The sequence below is a fragment of the Mustela lutreola genome, chromosome 2 (genome assembly GCF_030435805.1).
Source record: "Mustela lutreola isolate mMusLut2 chromosome 2, mMusLut2.pri, whole genome shotgun sequence".
NCBI classification, from domain to species: domain Eukaryota; kingdom Metazoa; phylum Chordata; class Mammalia; order Carnivora; family Mustelidae; genus Mustela; species Mustela lutreola.
Window position 1 is genome coordinate 171,670,373 of NC_081291.1, and position 20,212 is coordinate 171,690,584.

Sequence of the window (20,212 nt, forward strand, 5' to 3'; positions counted from 1 at the left end):
CTTCAAGTTCTGTCCTATAATTTCAAGTTCAAATTCTTCTGTGTATTACAGCAACAGCATTCTGACCCATCTTTGTATCTTCAGTAAGAATCTGTCCTGTTGTTTTTCTTAGACCACAGAGCTCTCAAAAAACAAAACAAACAAACAAACAACAACAACAACAACAAAACACAAAACCCCCATAACTAATCATTCTATTTTTTGTTAGTTTTTTTTGTCTGAAATGTTTGTATGAGTTATTATTGATTCTAGGTTAAAATGTAAAATCCTATTAATATGACAAACTTTAGGGACTGTTTGTTTTTTGGCTTCATCTCTTTGTAGTCTGCTCATCCACAAAGAAAGAACCTAACTACACAGCACTGTTACACGTATTTCCTGATGTGCATTTCCCCCCTATTTTTTGTGTTTTTGTTTTCCTAGATTGCATCCACTGTTTGGAAAGCTACTCACCCATGCCACTTTGGAAGCTGCCCTAATCTAAAGTGAATATCCATACTCTTGGCTTCCAAGTGCCCTTGCTCTTATCTGTCCTATTAGACTGCAGTGAACTGCTGACATGATCACATTTCCTGAAAGACGAGGAAGGTGTTTTGAAAGCAAGAACCTGCCTTCCTGATTTTTGTTTCTTAGAATCTGGCACATTTCCTGGAATGTGTATGCACTAATAAATGTTAACAGATTGCATGAATAATTGGATGGATGGATGGAGGATATTTATTCTCTGCTCAAATTTTCAATGACTTTATTATTTACAAATTGATTTTATTTTTCTTTTAACCTTTGGTTCCTATGGTTCAATTCCCTGGAAGCACCCTAGCCTCTTCTTTCTTTTTTACCATCCCAAAATTGCTCAAGTCCAGTTCAGAAGCCCCCTTTTCTGTACTGCTCTCACTAATATACACCCTTCCGTAAGGTCAACTTTAACTATTCCATGCCTCGTGTCCCTGTTGTGTATTAGACATGTTTGTATTATTGAAGGTATGCTTTGTGGCTCTTTCCTGCTTGACTGTGAAGCTCTTTGTTGACTTTTTATCCAAAAAATTTCATCCAGATACATTGGCAGTTAGTATATGTTAAACTCTGTGTCCAGTGTTTTCTAATAAGCTAACTTCATTTTTAATGTTGTCTTTCAACCTTATCCTTTAAAGGTATTGAATGAATCCTTTAGGTACTGTATACATAACAGACAGTAATTGTTGGATGAATTCATGTATTTTTCTAGCATTTCTTTCTTTTACTTATGTCCTGGTCTTCAGTCAAGCTGGATTATTTGGATGTTTCCTGACATACCAGAAGTTACAGGTGTCTGAGTGCTCCTAATGCTGCTCCCGCTTATGGTTTTTATTTGCTCTGGCATTTATGTTCTGATTAATCTCTCAGAGTGAGTCTTGCTTATGATTCTGTCCCTACATCTTGTAGGGACAGCAACATGTTTTTGTCCCTACATCTCTTCTTAAACCCCCCTAAGCTCTTGTTTATCCTTTGTATTTATTATTTTCATTGTTTTAAAATTATTTGTCTAGCTATTTTACTTCCCATTAGACGATAAGCTCCATGAAATGAGGTTTATTTATTTATCCTTGTATGTCCTGAAGTACCTCAGCACAATGTCTCATATTTAGATTTCAGGAACTGTCATTTATTTAATTCAAGTGAGTTGAGGAGTAAAGGACTGTATGTGGGTGTGTGCCTATGTGAGATATGACAGGGACACAGTTTGCTTGTTTGATCAGGAGGCAACAGGCTGACAGGTAGGTATGCAGGTAGGTTGTCTTCATTCAGGTCTGACTGTAACATTTACTAACTTTGTGACTTTGGACAATCTACTGGGTTTCTCCATGTATCAGTTTCTTTATCTATAAGATGTCGATAATAATAAACAATAATACTTCCTATGTAGTGTTGTCATAAAGGTTAAAAGAGTTAAAATCTACTGCTACTAAAAGCTAGAGATCAGTGTCCGGCATTTAGTAAGTACTCTGTATTGTGGAATAATTAACCAATTCAAACTTTTCATCTTCTTCTAAACTCTATTATATTAATTATTACGCGGATAATTTAGTTAATATTCAATTTTATGTGATGGGTGTTCTATAGTCCCTAGAAATCTGAAAGCAAAATCCAAAAACAAATAGTAAATTTTCTAAAATTGGGTGTAGGATAGAATATAAGACACTGCCCTGCTTACCGTGGAAAAAAATTATCTATTTAAAGCTCATTTTACTGCCTCTACCTTTGATTTCCTGGGGAAGTGGTATGGACCTTCTTTGGTTTCCTGTATTCTCCTTTCACTTTTAATAAGAAAGGAAGGACAGTAGTTTCTTTACTTTTCCAATGGGTGAGATATATATTATTTTAGCATATTAACTAGGTCAGTGTTTCCTCTAGTCAGAGAAAAGGCAACTTAATCATATTTAATCCACAGTAGAAATTAAGGACCTGTACAAGGTAACTGGATGGCAGGAGCTCAGGAAAAAACTGACTTAGAACTCAAGAAATGATATCTAATATTTCTCTCATTTAGTCAACTTCTGTTATTGCCTATTTTTAAAAAATTCTAAAGGTCTTTATATTAATAAGGAAAATAAAATTAGAGGTCTATTTTGTATAACTCCTTATAACAAGATCTTAGATACAAAAAGCAAATAAGATGCCAAATTATAATTTTCTGTCTTTAAGCAATATGTATTCAATTTGGAGAAGAGAGTATATACAGAGTTAATAAATATTTAAACCAGGTATGTGCCTTAGAAAGGTGCCTAAATAATGTTACAAATATGAAATTATTTACTAGCGGGGTCAGAGGACCACTCCGGCTTCGTGGAGGAGCTGGTATGTTGTATGGGTTGCACATATGTTAAGAAGGAGTCTGTTCCATGGAAAATGCTGTGATTGAGACTGAACTATTACAGTGTCTGCTGGAGATCAAAAGAAAGATAGAGATAACTTCAAGGTTACATAACCACCTTCATTTTTTCCTCCTTTTTGTTATTTTTTTCTTTCTCCTTCTTTTCACTCTGAGTGCTTCAGTAAGTGACCTTTACCTAGTGAAATCACCATGATTTAGGTTCTGATTCTCATCCTTGAAACCATGATTTCATGGAACCAAGAGTATGTTTACAGAGTGGACACAATTTAACTGAGCTCATAAATTGCTCTATAACCGAGAATTTTTTTAAATTTACAATGATTGATGCCACTATCAGGCAGATGAGGATGTATATGTCCCCATCAATAAATTATCAGTGGAGCCATTTAAAAATTCTTGGTGAACATGGAACCCAAATAAGGGGTAGTGGTTTATGACCCACTGTAGGAGTTACCCTGTTTCAAGGACCCAAGTACTTGCAACTGTTACTCTGTGCTTTGAAAGCTCTGTCCTATTCCATCCCTTTGTACTTTCTTTTCCCTATACAAAGTTGCATTTTTAAAACTCTGTTCTTTGCAGCCCTGAGAACAATGGGAACCCATTGATGGGTTTTAGGCCTGGACCTGGTTCCTCTTGTATTTTTAGGTGGGTGACTTCTTGCTGAAGTATGGATAATGAATGTGAGCAGTGGCTTCCAAACCCATTTGATTATATTCACTATTACTAACTTACTAAATACTTTTTTTTCCTTAACATAGCACATACCCTCCCCAATGTCCATCTATTAAATTATCATCTGCATACATACATATATTTTTATATTAATAACATGTAATCTCATATGTAAGACAAATAGTGGACATAAAATACAAAAAAGAATCTTTTAAAGAGTTTATATATTTATTTGACAGACAGAGATCACAAGCAGGCAGAAAGGCAGGCAGAGAGAGAAAGAGGAAAGCAGGCTCCCCACTGAGCAGAGAGCCTGATGTGGAGCTCGATCCCAGGATCCCGAGATCATGACCTGAGCCGAAGGCAGAGGCTCTTAACCCACTGAGCCACCCAGGCACCCTGATAAAATACAAATTTTTAAAACTATGTAAAGGAGCACCTGGGTGGCTCAGTCAGTTAAGCATCTGACTCGTGGTTTTGGCTCAGGTCATAACCTTCGGGTTGTGAGATTAAGCCCTGCATCGGGCTCCATGCTCAGCTCAGAGTTTGTTTCAGATTCTCACCACCTGACTCATTCTCATTTTCTCTATCTCCCTCTCTTTCTCAAATAAATAATTTTCCAAAAAATAAAAATAAAAACTACATAAATATGTAAGTAGAATTTCAATATTTTCTTCTTATCCCAAAAAGGATCATCTTGTGTACCCTCTGGGGTCTAACTGCCTCCCCCACCCCTACATACTTTAGAAACTGAAAAATTAGAAGAGAAATAGAAGACTCATAGGTAGCATGCCGTTGTAGAAAACTAGGTAGCACTTATAATAATATACATAAAATAATTCATATATAAAATAATACATGAAATGGAATCAATACACCAAATAACTTTACATATATGTAAGTAAAAGGAGTACATGGATTTGAGAATGATATAAAGATAAATTGAAGCATACCTAATTATTAAGCTATATGAGGCAGAAGAAAGTCAAATGTGATTTCTCAATTTCTAACTTGAACAACTGGGGCACTTTCAGTGGGAGAGGAAAAATAGGAAGAAGAGGGGATTTGGCATCCAGATAAGCTCAGTTTAGACTATGTTTGATTTTGTGTACCTAGATAAATCTATGTGGTGATAAGCATTGGTAAGTTGGATATATAACCTTGAGACTATGGAAAGAATATAGAATAGGGTAGAGATTTTAGAATTGATGGTGTATCTATGAGAGTTTGCAGGTTGATAGCCTGTGGAGTATTTCTTGGCTTTATGAAATATTTGACAAAAAAATTAATAGTAACTTTTAAAAATTCATTTTCCATAAAAATAGTGTATTGAATTTCATTGAATAATTGGAAGTGACGACACCACTAGATTGCAATTCTGACAGGGCAACATTTCTCTAGACCTGGGTGCCAGCTGCCCAGTTGAGACATGCTCTCCTTCAGTTCATTGCAGTCCTTAGCTGGATCTCTTTACTCATTTCTGTTAACTGCCTGGTTCCCAGATATTTGAGTTTGTAATCTCTGAAAGCTTTGTGAAGCCATTGATGTAGACCATGCAGAATGTGCAGGGAGAATGAAGAGGGACAGATGCTTAAAGAATTCTGATAAATGGGAGTGCCAGGGTGGCATAGTCAATTAGAGTTGGACTCTTGGTTTTGGCTCAGGTCATGATGGTTGAGATTGAGCCCCGAGTCAGACTCCAAGCTGAGCCTGGAGTTTGCTTGAGATTCTCTCTCTCCTCCCTCTGCCCCTCTTGTTCATGCTCTCTCACTCTAAAAGAAATAAATAAATCTTAAAAAGAAAAAAAAAAGGAATTCTGATAAATGAAGTGTGCATTGAAGAAATTTAAGAAAATGGAGGAATTGCCAGAAAAGCAGGGAAAAAAACATGAGGAGCATGGCGGAATTACACCTGCTAAAGGAAGACAGTATTTAAAGAAAGGAGGAGATGAACCAGATAATAGTACTTAAAGATCAAGCTAGATAAAGACCTTAACGTTTCCATTAGTTGCAGTAACATGAAGGCACTTAATATCTGATTTATTTTCTCTTTTAAGAAATTCTTTAAGTCTCCTTCATAGCCAAAGCTTTAATAGGCTCCATGTGTTTATGCAGTTTCTTATGTGAGGGTTTTAGAAGTGTTGTTGAAATTGGATATTTCTTTTGCTTCCGTTTAACTTAGATCTAGCAGACTTTGCCTATTGCTTGTCAACTCATTTCACCTTTGTAGAGAGATTTATGAGGAATTTTTTAAATTATGGACTTTGTTGGTTATAAGATAGGCTGAGCTCTTATTGCTAAAGAGAAGATCATTTTAAAGCCTTGCTTAAACCCTTCTGTGACAGGATTTTCTAATTTCAGGATCTATAACTTCCTGATTTTCTTTAATCTGACCTCAGAAGATAAAAGGTTATCTTGCTGTGATCCATGTAGCTCATGTGTCTTAAAACCTACCAAGTATCATTAACCTTTCAGAAACAATATACTGAAGAAAGTTGTGCAGTAGAAAGAAAAGAACAAATATTCATTGTTTTAAGACCAGAATCTATGTTTGTCTATGGTTAATGACTACTAAGTAGAAAAATTAAACATGGGATTTTGACATGTTCTTACAGATTATATTTATAGTTCCTCTTCCTATCCCTTTTCACCAATACATTTTATTTATTTCAAAGCCAGAAAATAAATGGAATTATGTCCAAAGTAATGCCATGCCTGTAGTAAATTTGTCATGTTCCAACGTCTGGTCATGAGACCAGAAGTCAGAAAGCATCAAATCTATCATGTGAATGAGCTTACTGAGAAAATCAGGAATAATGTTGAAGAAACTATTTTCCTTGTTTCTGCAATTTTATAAAAAGTATTTGTCTCGAAGTTTTACTTTCAGAATCTGAAAATGAGAATGATACTTGTCCATTTTACAGAGAAGTAATGCTTGTCTACACTATAGACCAAATGTTATGAATGTTTTTGAGGAAAAAAAAAAAACCCTAAATATGCAATGTATGTGTCTTTCTGTATGAGAGTCAAGAGTTTTCACAGAAATGATTAGATCTAATTATGATTATCCTTGATAACCATGGTTACCATTGTGTCCGTGAGGAGTCGTAAGGTAACTATTTGATGAGAATTTTGATACGGTTTTTGTGTGGGTTGCTGGAAAATATTTGCTTTTCAAAAACAAAAACTTTCGTGTCTAGAAACATTTGTGATGGAAGAGTAAGAACAGTAGAGCCTGATAACAGTCTATTTCCATATTCTGTAACAAAATACAGACATAAGTGCGGAAAAATATTGGATTTAGGGAATAACTATATGTTAATGTATCAACAGACTTAGGAGTCACAGTACTAGTATTTGCATCCATAATAAAAATCAAAACATATAAAACGTCTTATGAATGTTTCATTATCTTCTGAACAAAACTAGCCCTCAACTTAAAGGTATTGACACTGAATATATCGTTGTTGGTCAAAGTGAATTTTCTGACCAAATTCAAATGAAATTAAAAATAGGAATGGGTTAATACAGATAGAACAGATTTTCATTTTGTTTAAAATCAAGGTGACATTTTATCTCCTTTAAAGAAGGAATTTGAAACAACTACTGTCAACACCCCACCCCCACCAGAACAACAAAACCAGCAACCAACAAATACACATTGACTTCCTTGTTTATATTATGACAAGTACTACATCTGTTCCCACATTTTCTTCTTTTTCAAGTTTTTATGTAAAAATTTGTAAAGCCTTATATATTCAGTTTAATATACATACAGAAAAGTATACAAAGCATAAGTGTAAGGCAAAGAATTTTCATGCCGTGAACACACCAGTGTAAATGCCACCAAAATAAATAGCGTATTACCTGTAATTCCGAGCACCCCTTCCCCCCAACCTCTCAGCAAGTTCCATACAGTCACCGTCTGCTCATGGTATCCTGACTCCTAGCTTCATGGAATCATTCATAGTTGAAATTCTACAACTATGTTCTTTTAAAAAAAATCTGTCTCCTTTCATTCTTTGTTTATGAAATTGACCCAGGTTCTGCTCCGGAACAGACTGTTCATTCTTCTTGCTCCATTGTGCAGCTATACCATACTTTACCTATCAATTCTATTCATGATGGCCATTGGGTTCTTCCTCCTCTGGGTTATTATCAGTAGTGCTATTATGAACTTTTTTAAAATATATTTTTAAAAACCCATATATGCATATCTGTTGGATGTATCTAGGAATGGAATTGCTGGATTCTAGTTTCCGCATAGTTTTAGACTTAGTAGCTTTTAAGAGTTTTCTAAAGTGGCTTACCAACCGAATCACCTTTGAGCAGTGCCTAAAGGTTCCTGTTGCTCTGTATCTTCTCCAACCCTTTGATATCCTTTGTGATTTTTTTCTTCTTCATAAACCATACTAGGGATGTCAAGTGGAATCTCACTGTGTTTTTAATGTACACTTTTCTGATGACCAGTGAAGCTGAATATATCTTTGTTTATTGAACATTTTGATTTCTTTGTGTATGTGAAAATCATTTGTCCAATTTTGAGTAGTTATTATTAATATTTAGATAGGACTCTTTTGTCAATTATATGTTTCTCCCAATGTGTGTTTCCTTTTCCCCTTTGTTAGTGATCTCTCTTCATGAATGCAGGTTTTAATTTCTCTTTTTCTTTATCCTTTGAGCATTTTGGGTCCTGTTTAAATTTTTTGCTTGCTCTAAAGTATTAAAGATATTCTCTAGTTTCTACTAAAAAAAAAAAAAAACCCTTTAACCTTAGACCTAAATATCAAAGATAAAACAATAATCTAAAATAAAACTTTTATATAGTGTTAGGGAAGAGTCAAGATTCAGTTTCTTCCGTATGTACATCCATTTGACCCAGCAGCATTTATTGAAAACCTCATTCCGCACTGCCGTTAAATTTTATTTAAATCTTATCTGCAATATCCAATTTCCAAATATGGTTGTATTTCTTTCTAAAATTATTGTTTTGTTCCATCTATTTGTTTATTCTTGTGTAGTTATCACACTGTCTTAATTAATACAGAGTATGAGTTTGTCAGTGTTGTTTTTATTGAAGACGGGCTTCATTATTCTTGGCTTTTGACGTCTCCCTATAAGGTTTAGAATCAGCCTACCATTTCCTACTACAAATAGATCTCCTAGAATTTTTGATTGCGGTTATATTAAATCTGAGAGTGAGTTTGGGGATTATTGATATCTTTAGAATATTGAATCTGTCAGTCCATTAAAGTGTTCTATCCCTTTGTGTCTTTTATATCTCTGATTGTGTGTGTATTTGTGTTTATCTCTTGGCGTTGCTCATCTTTTGTTAACTTCATTCCTGTTTTTTTAATATTTTCAGATGCTGTTGTAAAAATCAAGTATTTTTAAGTTTTATTTTCTAATGATGCATTGCTTATTTATAGAGATCAACTGATTTTATATTAGTTTTATATTCTGAAACTATGTTGAATTCTCTTATTTCTTCTCATAGTTCAATATGTAAATTCTTTTGTATTTCTTTCATATAAAATCATGTCCAAGGCAAATACTGTTATAATTTTTGTTTTTGATTCTTCTTATGATTATGAAATATATTTTAAAACAGTTGTAGCATGTCTTTTATGTCATTATTTCTAACAAACTTCTGGCTGTAGAGAAAAATAAAATAATCACTTCAACTCCCACCATGATCAGTTCTTATCAGTTAAAATGTGTATTGATCTCTCCGGACATTTTAGATAGTTTTTAGCATTGGATCATAAAGGACATACAATTTCAAAAATGCTATTCCCATTTAAGAATGTCATGGACACTTTTCCATGACAATATTCTTTTGTACAACTGTGAATTGCTGTTAAAATATTATAATCTTTGAATATAGTATGTCTTATTATTACCATTGAGCACATTTGTTTTTAATTTTTTACTGTTATGAACAATACTGTATTGAAGAGACTTATGGGTGGATATATGTGCTGCTGTGTGTTTATTTATTTATTTTTGACATAATTTTGTGAGGTAAAATCCCTAGAAATAGGCTTTCAGGGTCAAAAAATATAGGCTTTTGAAACTTGTTGCCAAATTGCTTTTTAGAAATTCTGTATAAATTCTCACTCACACCAGAAGTATATGACTTTTCAAAAACTAGCCTTTGTTGAGATTTTTTTTTTTTTTTTTTTTTTTTGGTGATAATCTCCTAACAATTTTTGTCTTCCATTCCTTTTATTTTATTAAACTGCAAGATTTTCAAATTGGAATACCCAATACACTCTTCTACTTTTGTGGAAGAGGAGAAAAGCCTGGAAGATTTGAGTGACATGTCAGTTGCTGACCTACTGACACATTTTCAGTTTTGTTTCCGTGTATCTGTTTTTATCTGAAAGGACACTCACTCTGTTTTCAAGACAATAAATAAAGTTACTCTTATTTTCTTGGTAAACAGACCAAGACTTCTCATCTAACAATAAAATAATGTATTAAGTTCTTATCTCTCCTGACATGATAAGAACAGACTGTTACTCTTTCAGTCCTCAAAAGATTTCTGTGCAGTAGAGAAAGCAGGTGGAGCACAAATACTGGGCTCTCCTCCATGTAACACTCCCTTGCTTTCCCTAGACACCGTTTAATTTAGTTATACAAATCTTAGTTGCACACCTTGTTTGTTTTGGGTAAAGGTGAATAAGATACAATTCCTGTTCTTAAGGAGCTACATCTCATGGGGTTTCTAAGGCACATCCATCGTTTTCTATAATAACTTTTGCACATGGCACAACACGACTTATTTCCAAGACTTTACACTTAATTAGATTGTGACTTTATTTATATTTCTGTTCTGAACTTACAAAAATGCCTGAACATATATAGTCAGTCTTTGGCAAATTATTTAACCTCCTTAGGCTTCGGTTTTCCCATCTGTATCGTGAAAATAAATATATTATCTGCCTCATGCTATTATTGTGACAAACTCCAGTAATAGATATTATAATAGCATCTGGTGATTGGCGGAAAGAGTAGATAATCAACCAATCAATCAATAAAAATGACATCAATAAATGGCGGCTCTTATTCCTACTGGAAGTTTAAAAATCCTGAAATCATTACTATTTTAAGTGTCTAGCTAACCATTGGCCTTGTATTCCATTCTTTGTGGATTAACAACTACTTGTACTTTTAGTAGATTTTAAAATTAATTCAACTTGTAATTAAAGTGATTGTAAGTGGCAAAAAGGACCTATTAAAGTATTTTTGGATTGGTGAGAGCTTGAAGCTTTTATGTTCTATTCCTTTTCTTTTTCTTCCTCGTTTCTATTCCCAGTTCTTTGCCAGCACAATGAAGTTTGTATGTATTTGTGAAACAATTTTCATTAATATTTTCTCTGACTTCATCTCTAGGGAAAGAGAATAGAAACTACTACTCTCTATTGCTATAGCTTAATTAAAAGTGTGAAAAGCTATCCTCTTCCTCACCCCCCCCCCCACACACACACACATCAGGGAAGAAGGTAGCAACCTGAAATCTTGAAATCCTCTTTGGAAAGGTTAGCTCCTTAGCAACAGTTTTAGAACCTGGTTGTTGTTGTTGTTGTTGTTTTCCTTTTTTTTAAGAAGTCATTGCACACCATTTCTGTTCTTCACTCATGAAACCCTCTTCCTTCCCACCATTTTCTATGGTGGGTGGCTCAGCTGATAAAGAAAAAGTATCTGTTGCACAAATTGTATATGTAGTTAGTTAACCAGATAATGCCCTTTCTTCTTAATCCCTGTTAAAACCCTTAATTAAGCTTGTTTGGGCCTTTATCACAAGTGAACTGTGAACAAGTGTCATTTACACAATTACTAGGGAAATGTGGCTTGCTCCTTTGTAAATTATTGTTCCAAAGTGGTATGTTAGACTACAATTTTAGAAGTTCATACATTTTTTAACAATTTGTTCTGGGAAATCATTGGGTATTGAAAAGAGTTATGATCTGCAAGTGCCTTAAATATTGGGATGAAGATAACTTTGTTATGATAACATATCAAAGGCGTCTATCCATTTGATGTACTTTTTATTCTTCATATGCAAGACAGGTTTCTCTTAACATGTGCATACAAAAATAAAATATATAACATTCTTAAATCAGTAGTTTTTGTATAATTTTTTAAAAAATTCGAATATTATGGTTCATGTCCCTTTTATGCATTGAATATTTGAACCTTAATTTGGAAAAGAAAAATGTGCTGCTTAAGCATTACTTTCGTGGTAACTGTAATGAAACTGGACACAATTGCATATTTTCACTTTGCCATAAATCAATTAGCCTTCTAACATTATCATAAGAAGTTTTCCTTGTTTTCTTAAAACAGCAGCATTTTGTTAACCTTAATCAGAGCCTGACGTGTGTTTCTTCTAAATGGTGTCTGATGTGGTGTGTCTCTTCAGTTCTCTGTGGTTTCCTGTTTTTTTCATACATAGAGGAAAGCCTTTTGATGTATTCAGCCTCATATTTTTCTTTCTTTTAGTGGTATATCAAACCTACACCTTCTTATAAAGTAGCATAGTATCGTCAGCCTGCCCCACCATTCATTTATTCGTCTTGCCGTAGATCACTCCTTCTCTGAATTCCTCCAGTACTTCCTCGTATATCCCACCCCACCCCACCCCAGGTATTTTTTTTTAAGTATTACACGTCTTATTTCTACCCTGTGTGTATCTTTTTCAAGGACAGATGGTATCGTGTATTTTCATAATTGTATTTACCCACAGTGCCTTAGCAATTATGAGATCAGTGACTCTCAAAGTGTTGCCCCCAGATCAGCCAGCAGTGTCAGCATCACTTGGGAACTTATTAGAACTTGAAGTTCTCCCCCCACCTCAGTCATAGTGAGTTAGAATATCCTGGGTTGCGGACCAGCAATTTCTGTCTTAACAAGCCCTTCAGTGATCCCTATGAATGCTCAAGTTTGACAACCACTGCAGTAGATAATTACTGAATGAATATGTAATTGTACCCTTATGGCAGTGCTTCACTGGGAGGATTAGTATAGCATAGGGCCGGAGTACTCCATTCTGCCTGAGTCTTTTACTTCTTAAGAGATACTAATAAAGAAAAACCTAAGGCTTAAATATTTATAATCTTATAGGAGGGTATGTATAGCTCTTATGATGTCCTGTTGTGAAAACAGCAGCTTAAAATTTTAAAAACGTGAATGATTTCTTTCTTTCACCTATTCAGGAGTAGGCATTTAACATTCCAAAAGGAGGAAAATGAACTAAGGGAGGAATAATGAGTATTACTTATTTTCATGGTGGGTGAGGAGGTGGTGAGTGTCAGAAACTGGCCAGGTGGAGGACAGACTGGGAGACTTCCTTGCATATCATTTTTTTTCCTCTTCTAAATTTTTAAACTATGTAAATGTTACTTAATAAAAATTTTGCTGCGTGATATTTGAGAAAAGTAAAAAGTTTTGAATAAATATGTTTCTATATGCTAGCCAGTGTGGTCGGTTAAACAATTTAAAATTTCCCTTTGTATTAATACAAAAGGTTAGATAATGCACTCTTTTTTCTGCAGAATACAAGGCGGGTAATGGCTAAAATGCCCTCCTGACTTTCCACCTGAGCTTTCTCAAAATGGTGGATTACTCTTTTGTGCCATGAATAAAGAATTCCTACTATTGTACGTACCCATAGTCTTAGAGTTATTTTAAAGAAATAAAGAGGGGAATAATTTAACTTGATTTAAAGTCAAATGATCTTATGTACACAAGAGGTCAGACACACAGAACTTTGACCTCATCACTTCTTTTGAATGTATTTTTGGAAATATCTTGATAGCCAAGGATTGTTTGAGCGAGAAATTGACTTAGATTTTTGTCCCATTCTTAGCAAATGGAAAATAAGCCAATTAGCAAAACCCATTACCGGTGTTCTAAATTATGAACACCTATTAGTCTTTTTTGTCAACTATTTGTCTTTTAGTACAAATGCAATTGATTATATTAATGTTATGATTGAACTGTGCTTTTCAGTGAAAGCTAGTCTTAAATGACACTTGATTCAATTCCTTTTTTTTTTTCTTTATTTTTCTTTTCCTTGCACAGAACTATTGTACCATGGAAAGTATTCAGACAGTGCCTTCATGAGGTTCATCAGATTAGCTCTGGCCTGGAAGCAATGGCTCTGAAATCAACAATTGATTTAACTTGTAATGATTACATTTCAGTTTTTGAATTTGATATTTTTACCAGGCTTTTTCAGGTAAGCTTCCTATGTCTTCATCCTTTCCTCCCTCCTGATCTCCCTCCCTGTGTGTGCATGTGAGGTGCATCGGTTCATTTGTGTGTACGTGTGTATGTACAGCTCTCTCACAGACTTAAACATATGAGAAATCATGTCATTTTCAGTAGTCTCTAATTTTGAAGTCACTGATGTAACTTTTTGGTCACTGCTGTATGTTGAAGGCTTAAGTTCGAAGGACCAAGTGCTATGAGGCTGATGATTGCTTGTTGGCTTTGAGAAGATTCAGGCAGAAGAGCTTGGTTTCTGAATTTCCTATTTAGTTTTTCATTTTAATTTGTCTTTTTTAGCCCAGTGACTAACAGAATGCAAATTTTACAGGTGGGCATTTGCTGAGGTTGTATCCTAACTTCTCGAACCCTTTGTCTCCTGCATTCATTTGGTGAAAAAGGAAATAGTAAACTTGGCAATAAATAGTAAATTTATCAGGTTCTCTATAGGAGATTCCAATGGTGTATACTGTTTTACAACTTATGTTGTTCATTCAATCATATGTTATAAACATTTTTTCATGTCAGTAAATCTTTTTCATTAATAAAATTATTAATTTTCATTTGCTACATAATAGTCCATCAAAATAGTATGTCATTGATTTAACAAATTCCTCTTTTGGAAAATTTAGGCTTTGTTTTTGTTTTTCTTTTCTTGTTTCTTCACTAATATGCATGACGGTGACATTAACCTTCTAGTCCTGTTGTTTTTATTTTTTAATCTGTCCTTTATAAATTTCTTCACATAGCTTTTCAGAAGCAAGTGTAATCGAATGATGAAAGCTGGATGCTATCATTTTATTCTTTTGTAGATCTTCATGGAATTAGACATGAAGACTTGAAATTTGTGTCTTGAATTTGACTCTGCCACTAAATTGTATATCATCTATGACATTCAATTCAAGTAGTCACACAATGAAAGAATTCCACTTAAAATCTTTATGATTGTAGTAATTCTATATTAAATGAGGTAAATTGATCAGAAAACAGACTTGCTTGTATTCTGATGCAATTTTTTTATTGTTTTAGTCTATAGTAAGATTTATTCTGTTTGAAACATGCTTTCAACAAATGTTGGAGTATAATATTGGTTTTCATGTTTCCCATGTTATAAGAATTTCCCTTCTCTGATTTATGATTCTCCTTGGCATGAGTTTGCAAGGATCTGGTGACTGATTTATGTAAGAAAATCAAATTGTGGGGGATTAACTTTTAATTTATGAAAGGACCTGTTAACAGAAGGCAAATTAACTCTTGTCACCAATACTTATCGAATACATTTTGTTTTATTACAACTTTAAGATCATAATTCTACCTGGGTGTATAGGATAAGAAACTAGATTAATGATTGCAGAAATTGTGCTTTTGCATATTTTCAGTTTACACTAGTTTCATGATTATTCCCTTGGTATATATAGGCACATCTAGAAGATGCTGCAGGGTCATTCAGTTCCGGACCAGTGCAATAAAGTGAATATCACAATAAAGCAAGAGCAAGTCAGAATTTTTTTTCTTTTGGTTTTCTAGTGTATCTAAAAGTTACATTTACACTATACTGTAGCCTATTACACGTGTAATAGTATCATGTCCTTAAAAAGCAATGTATACACCTTAATTTAAAAATACTTCATTGCTAAAAAAAATCTTATCACCCAAGCTTTCAATGAGTTGTAATCTTTTTGCTGGTGCAGAGTCTTTGCCTCAGTGTTGCTGACTGCTAACTGATCAGGGTAGTGAAGGCTGGAGTGGTAGCAGCCATTTCTTAAAATAAGACAACAATGAAGTTTGCTGCGCTGATTGTTCTTCTTTCACCAACAACTTTTCTGTAGCACGTGATATTGTTTGCAAGCATTTGACCCGCAGTAGAACTTTCAATATTGGAGTCAATCCTCTTAAACCCTGATGCTGCTTTATCAACTAATATTCTGAATCTTTTATTTTCATTTCAACAGTTTTCACAGCATCTTCACCAGGGGTAGCTTCTCTGTCCAGAAACTATTTTCTTCACCCATTCCTAAGGAGCAGTTCCTCAGCCGTTAAGGTTGTTATCATGAGATTGCCGTAATTCAGTATCATCTTCAGGCTCCGCTTCTAATTCTAGTTCTCTTGCTGTTTCTACCACATCTACAGTTACTTCCTCCACAGAAGCCTTAAACCCCTCAAAGTCATCCATGAGAGCTGGAATCAACCTCTTTCAAACTCCTGTGAATATTGGTATTTTGACCTCTTTCCATGAATCACAGATATTTTTAATGGGATCTAGAGTAGTGAATCCTTTCCAGAAAGTTTTCAGTTAACTTTGCCCAGAATCACTATCTAAGGAAGCTATAGCCTTACAAAATGTATCTTTTTAGTAATAAGACTTGAGGGTGCCTGGGTGGACCAGTGGTTGAGCATTCAGCTCTTGCTTTCAGTCCAGGTCATGATCTCATGGGTCATGAGATGGAGCCCTGCATCAGGCTCCACACTCAGTGGGGAGTCTGCTTCAAGGACTCTCTCCCTCTACTCCTCTCATATTCTTTCTCTCTCTTTCAAATAAAAAAAAAAAATCTTTAAAAAAAATAAAAAGACTTGAAAGGTGAAATTAATCCTTGATCCATGGGCTGTTGTGTTGACAGGAATGAAAATAATTAATCTCATTGTACATCTCATCGAAGCCCTTGGATGACTGTGCATCAACAACAAGCACTGATATTTTTGAAAGGGAGCTTTTGCCTGGAGAAGTACATTTAAAAAGTAGGCTGAAACTCTTCAGTAAACCAGTTTGTAATCAGGCGTGTTGTCATCCAGGCTCTGTAGTTCCATTTCTAGAGCACAGGCAGAGTAGATACAGCATAAATCTTGGGCCCTAGAATTTTCAGAATGGTAAATGAGCATGGACTTCAACTTAAGTAACCAGCTGTATTAGCCCCTAACAAGAGTCAACCTGTCCTTTGAAGCTTTAAAGCCAGGGACTGACTTTTCCTCCCTAGCTATGAAAGTCCTAGGTGTCCTCTTCTTCCAACAGAAGACCATTTGATCTCCACTGCAAACCTCTTGTTTAAGGTAGCCACCTTCATTAGTGGTTATAGCCAGATCTTCTGGATAACTTGCTGCAGCTTCTACATCAATCAGCACCTGTTGCTTCACCTGGCACTTTTATGCTACGGAGATGGCCTCTTTCCTTAAACCTCATAAGCCAACCTCCGCAGGCTTCATACTTTTCTTCCGCAGTTTCCTGACCTTCTCAGCCTTCCTAGAATTAAGGAGTTAGGGCATTGCTCTAGATTAGGCTTTCATTTAAGGGAAGGTTATGGCTGGTCTGGTCTGCTCTCCAGACCAGTGAAACTTTCTCTGTATCAGCAATAAGGCTGTTTTGCTTTCTTATCATTTGTGTGCTCCTTGGCCTAACACTTTTCGTTTCCTTCAAGAACTTCTTCTTTGCTTTCACAATTTGGCTATTTGGTGCAGGAGGCCTAGCTCTCAGTCTCTGTTGTCTTTCAGCTGCCTTCCTCGTTCAGCTGAATCATTTCTAGTTTTTGATTTAAAGGAAGCTAAGTGTGAGGACTTTCTTTCACTTGAACATGTAGAGGACATCATAGGGTTATTAATAGGCCTAATTTCAGTATTGTTGTGTTTCAGGGAATAGAGAGCCCGAGGAAAAGGAGAGAGATGGGGGAACGGCTGGTCAGTGGAGCAGTCAGAACACACATTCTGGGTTACCTTTAACATCTTATGTGGGTTTTGTGATATCCCTGAAAATTTATAGTAGCAACATTAAAGATCACAGATTGCTACAACAGATATAATGATGATTTAAATATCTGAAATATTTTAAGGATCACCAAATATGGGATGCAGGGGTGGCTCAGTCAGTTAAATGTCTGACTCTTGACTTTGGCTCAGGTCATGATCTCAGGGTCCTGATATCAAGCCCTGTGACTCAGGCTCTGTGCTCAGTGGGGAGTCTGCTTGAGATTCTCTCTCCCTCTCCCACTGCCCCTCCCCCTACTTGCTCTTTCTCTCTCTCTCTCTCAAATAAACAAATAAATCTTTTTAAAAAATTACCAAAATAATGTCAGGGACTTGGAGTGAACAAAGGCTATTGGAAAATGGTGCATGATAGAATTGCTCAGTGTAGGGTTACCACAGACCTTCAGTTTGAAAAAAAAAAAAAACAACAACAACAACAAAGTATCTGTGAAGTGCAGTAAAGCAAAGCACAATAAAACGAGGTATGCCAGTGTACGCCGTTAGCTTACTTTTCGCAATGATTTTAATGATACATTTTATAAAATGATTATGTTAGCCAATACTATTTTTATGGTATTTTATAATACCATTTTATAACAGAACCTCTCCATTCTTTAAAGGTTTTTGATAATTTTACAAATAGTTCATTTCACATAACACAAAGACATTTGAAGTAGTAGAAGTTTTGTTTCTTTCCATTGTGAAAGAAGAGGAAAAAAATTATTTTCCTGCCTTAAACCTAACTGTTCATTCTAGGAAGAGTGTGTTTTTATGGGGAGCCTGGATGACTTTTTAAATGCTAGAATGCCTAGGTTATGTGTGAAAGTTATGAGGGCACCTTAATGTTGTTAAACACTTACCCCAACTATTATTTAATATGTGCACATATTTTCTTATAAGCTGTTTCACTTAAAAACAGTGCAGGTATTCTTAATACTCTAAGTTATGTGTGCTTATTTATGTTTCCTGAGATGAGAGGAAACGAATCATTTTAAGTAGAGTTACCGTGAAAAAAAATTTTTTTAATTTATTTTTGTTATGTTATGTGAGTCCCCCTACAGTACATGATTAGTTTTTGATGTGGTGTTCTATGATTCATTTTGTGTGTGTAACACCCAGTGCTCCTTGCAATATGTGCTCTCTTTAATACCCATCACCAGATATTTAAATCATCATTATATCACCCATCCTCCTATCCACCTCCCCTCTGAAACCCTCAGTTTGATTCCCAGAGTCCATAGTTCTCTCATGGTTCATCTCCCCCCCGATTCCCCCCCCCTCATTTTTCCCTTCCTTCTCATAATGTCCTCCATGCTATTCCTTATTTACCACAAATAAGTGAAACCATATGATAATTGTCTTTCTCTGCTTGACTTATTTCACTTAGCATAATTTCCTCCAGTCCCTTCCATGTTGATATAATAGTTGGCTATTCATCCTTTCTGATGGCTGAGTAATATTCCATTGTGTATATGGACCACATCTTTATCCATTTGTCTGTTGAAGGGCATTTTGGCTCTTTCCACACTTTGGCTATTGTGGACACTGCTGCTATAAACATTGGGGTGCATGTGGCCCTTCTCTTCACTACATCTGTATCTTTGGGGTAAATATCCAGTAGTACAATTACTGTACTACTCTATAGTAAGGTAGAGGGTAGCTCAATTTTTAACTTTTTGAGGAACCTCCACACTGTTTTCCAAAGTGGCTGCACCAGCTTGCATTCCCACCAATAGTGTAAGAGGGTTCTCCTTTCTCCACGCCTCTCCAACATTTGTTTCTTGCCTTGTCAATTTTTCTTACTCTAACCGGTGTAAGGTGGTATCACAATGTGGTTTTAATTTGAATTTCCCTGATGGCTAATGATGATGAACATTTTTTCATGTGTCTGTGAGCCATTCATCTGTCTTCTTTGGGGAAGTATCTGTTCATGTCTTCTGCCCATTTTTTGACTTATTTGTTTTGGGGTATTGAGTTTAAGAAATTTTAAATAACAAAACCAAAAAATACCTGTAGACCAAATATGCCTAGTCTCTTCTATTTTTTTTTTCATTTTTTTCCCTCTTTTAAAGGATATAATTGTGGAAGTAAATGAAGAACTCTCGTTAGCTCCATTACGCCTCTGTGATTCTTCACTTCTTTTGGTTTCATTATTCAGATTTTTTAACTAATCATACATGTACCTTAAAATTAGTTCCATGCATAGAAAAGTAAATGTATTAACTTTTACTGAAATTTTATTTTTATACAACTTTAAAAATTGAGTAGTAGGTTTTCTTAAGTTATAATTATGTATCCTATATGAAAAATATTTTATGAGTACTGTAACTGGATGAACATATGTTCCTCTGCCGTCACAGTGGTGATGGTTCATTAGCAGTGAATTCTAACCCCTCTAAGTTGGTGGTAGTGGGGTATTTAGCAGAATGGGCTCTGAAAGTGTGAGGTACAACGCTCAAGATTGGAATCTCACATAGCAGAAGGGTTGGAAGAACTCATCGCTGGGCACTAGGAGATGAAGTTGAGAATTGTCTGGGAAATGAAAGAAGGGAAGAAAAGACCATAAAGCTGGTTGCTAGTTACGTTCTTTTCCTTGCTTCCCTTATCCTCACATTCTGCCAGAACTTGAACAAATGCTGGGAAGTCATTGGAACAGTCTTGC

General features: G+C 35.1%; 1 protein-coding gene across 5 annotated transcripts in view; it reads left to right on the forward strand.

The window, feature by feature from the left end:
- CBLB (Cbl proto-oncogene B) overlaps positions 1 to 20,212 on the forward strand; it is a 218,962-nt gene that overhangs the window by 95,469 nt on the left and 103,281 nt on the right. For all 5 annotated transcript variants that reach the window (XM_059164255.1, XM_059164254.1, XM_059164256.1 and 2 more), the window contains exon 5: positions 13,633 to 13,789. In XM_059164255.1, the coding sequence (XP_059020238.1) occupies positions 13,633 to 13,789 (157 nt within the window). The remainder of the gene's footprint in view (positions 1 to 13,632; positions 13,790 to 20,212) is intronic.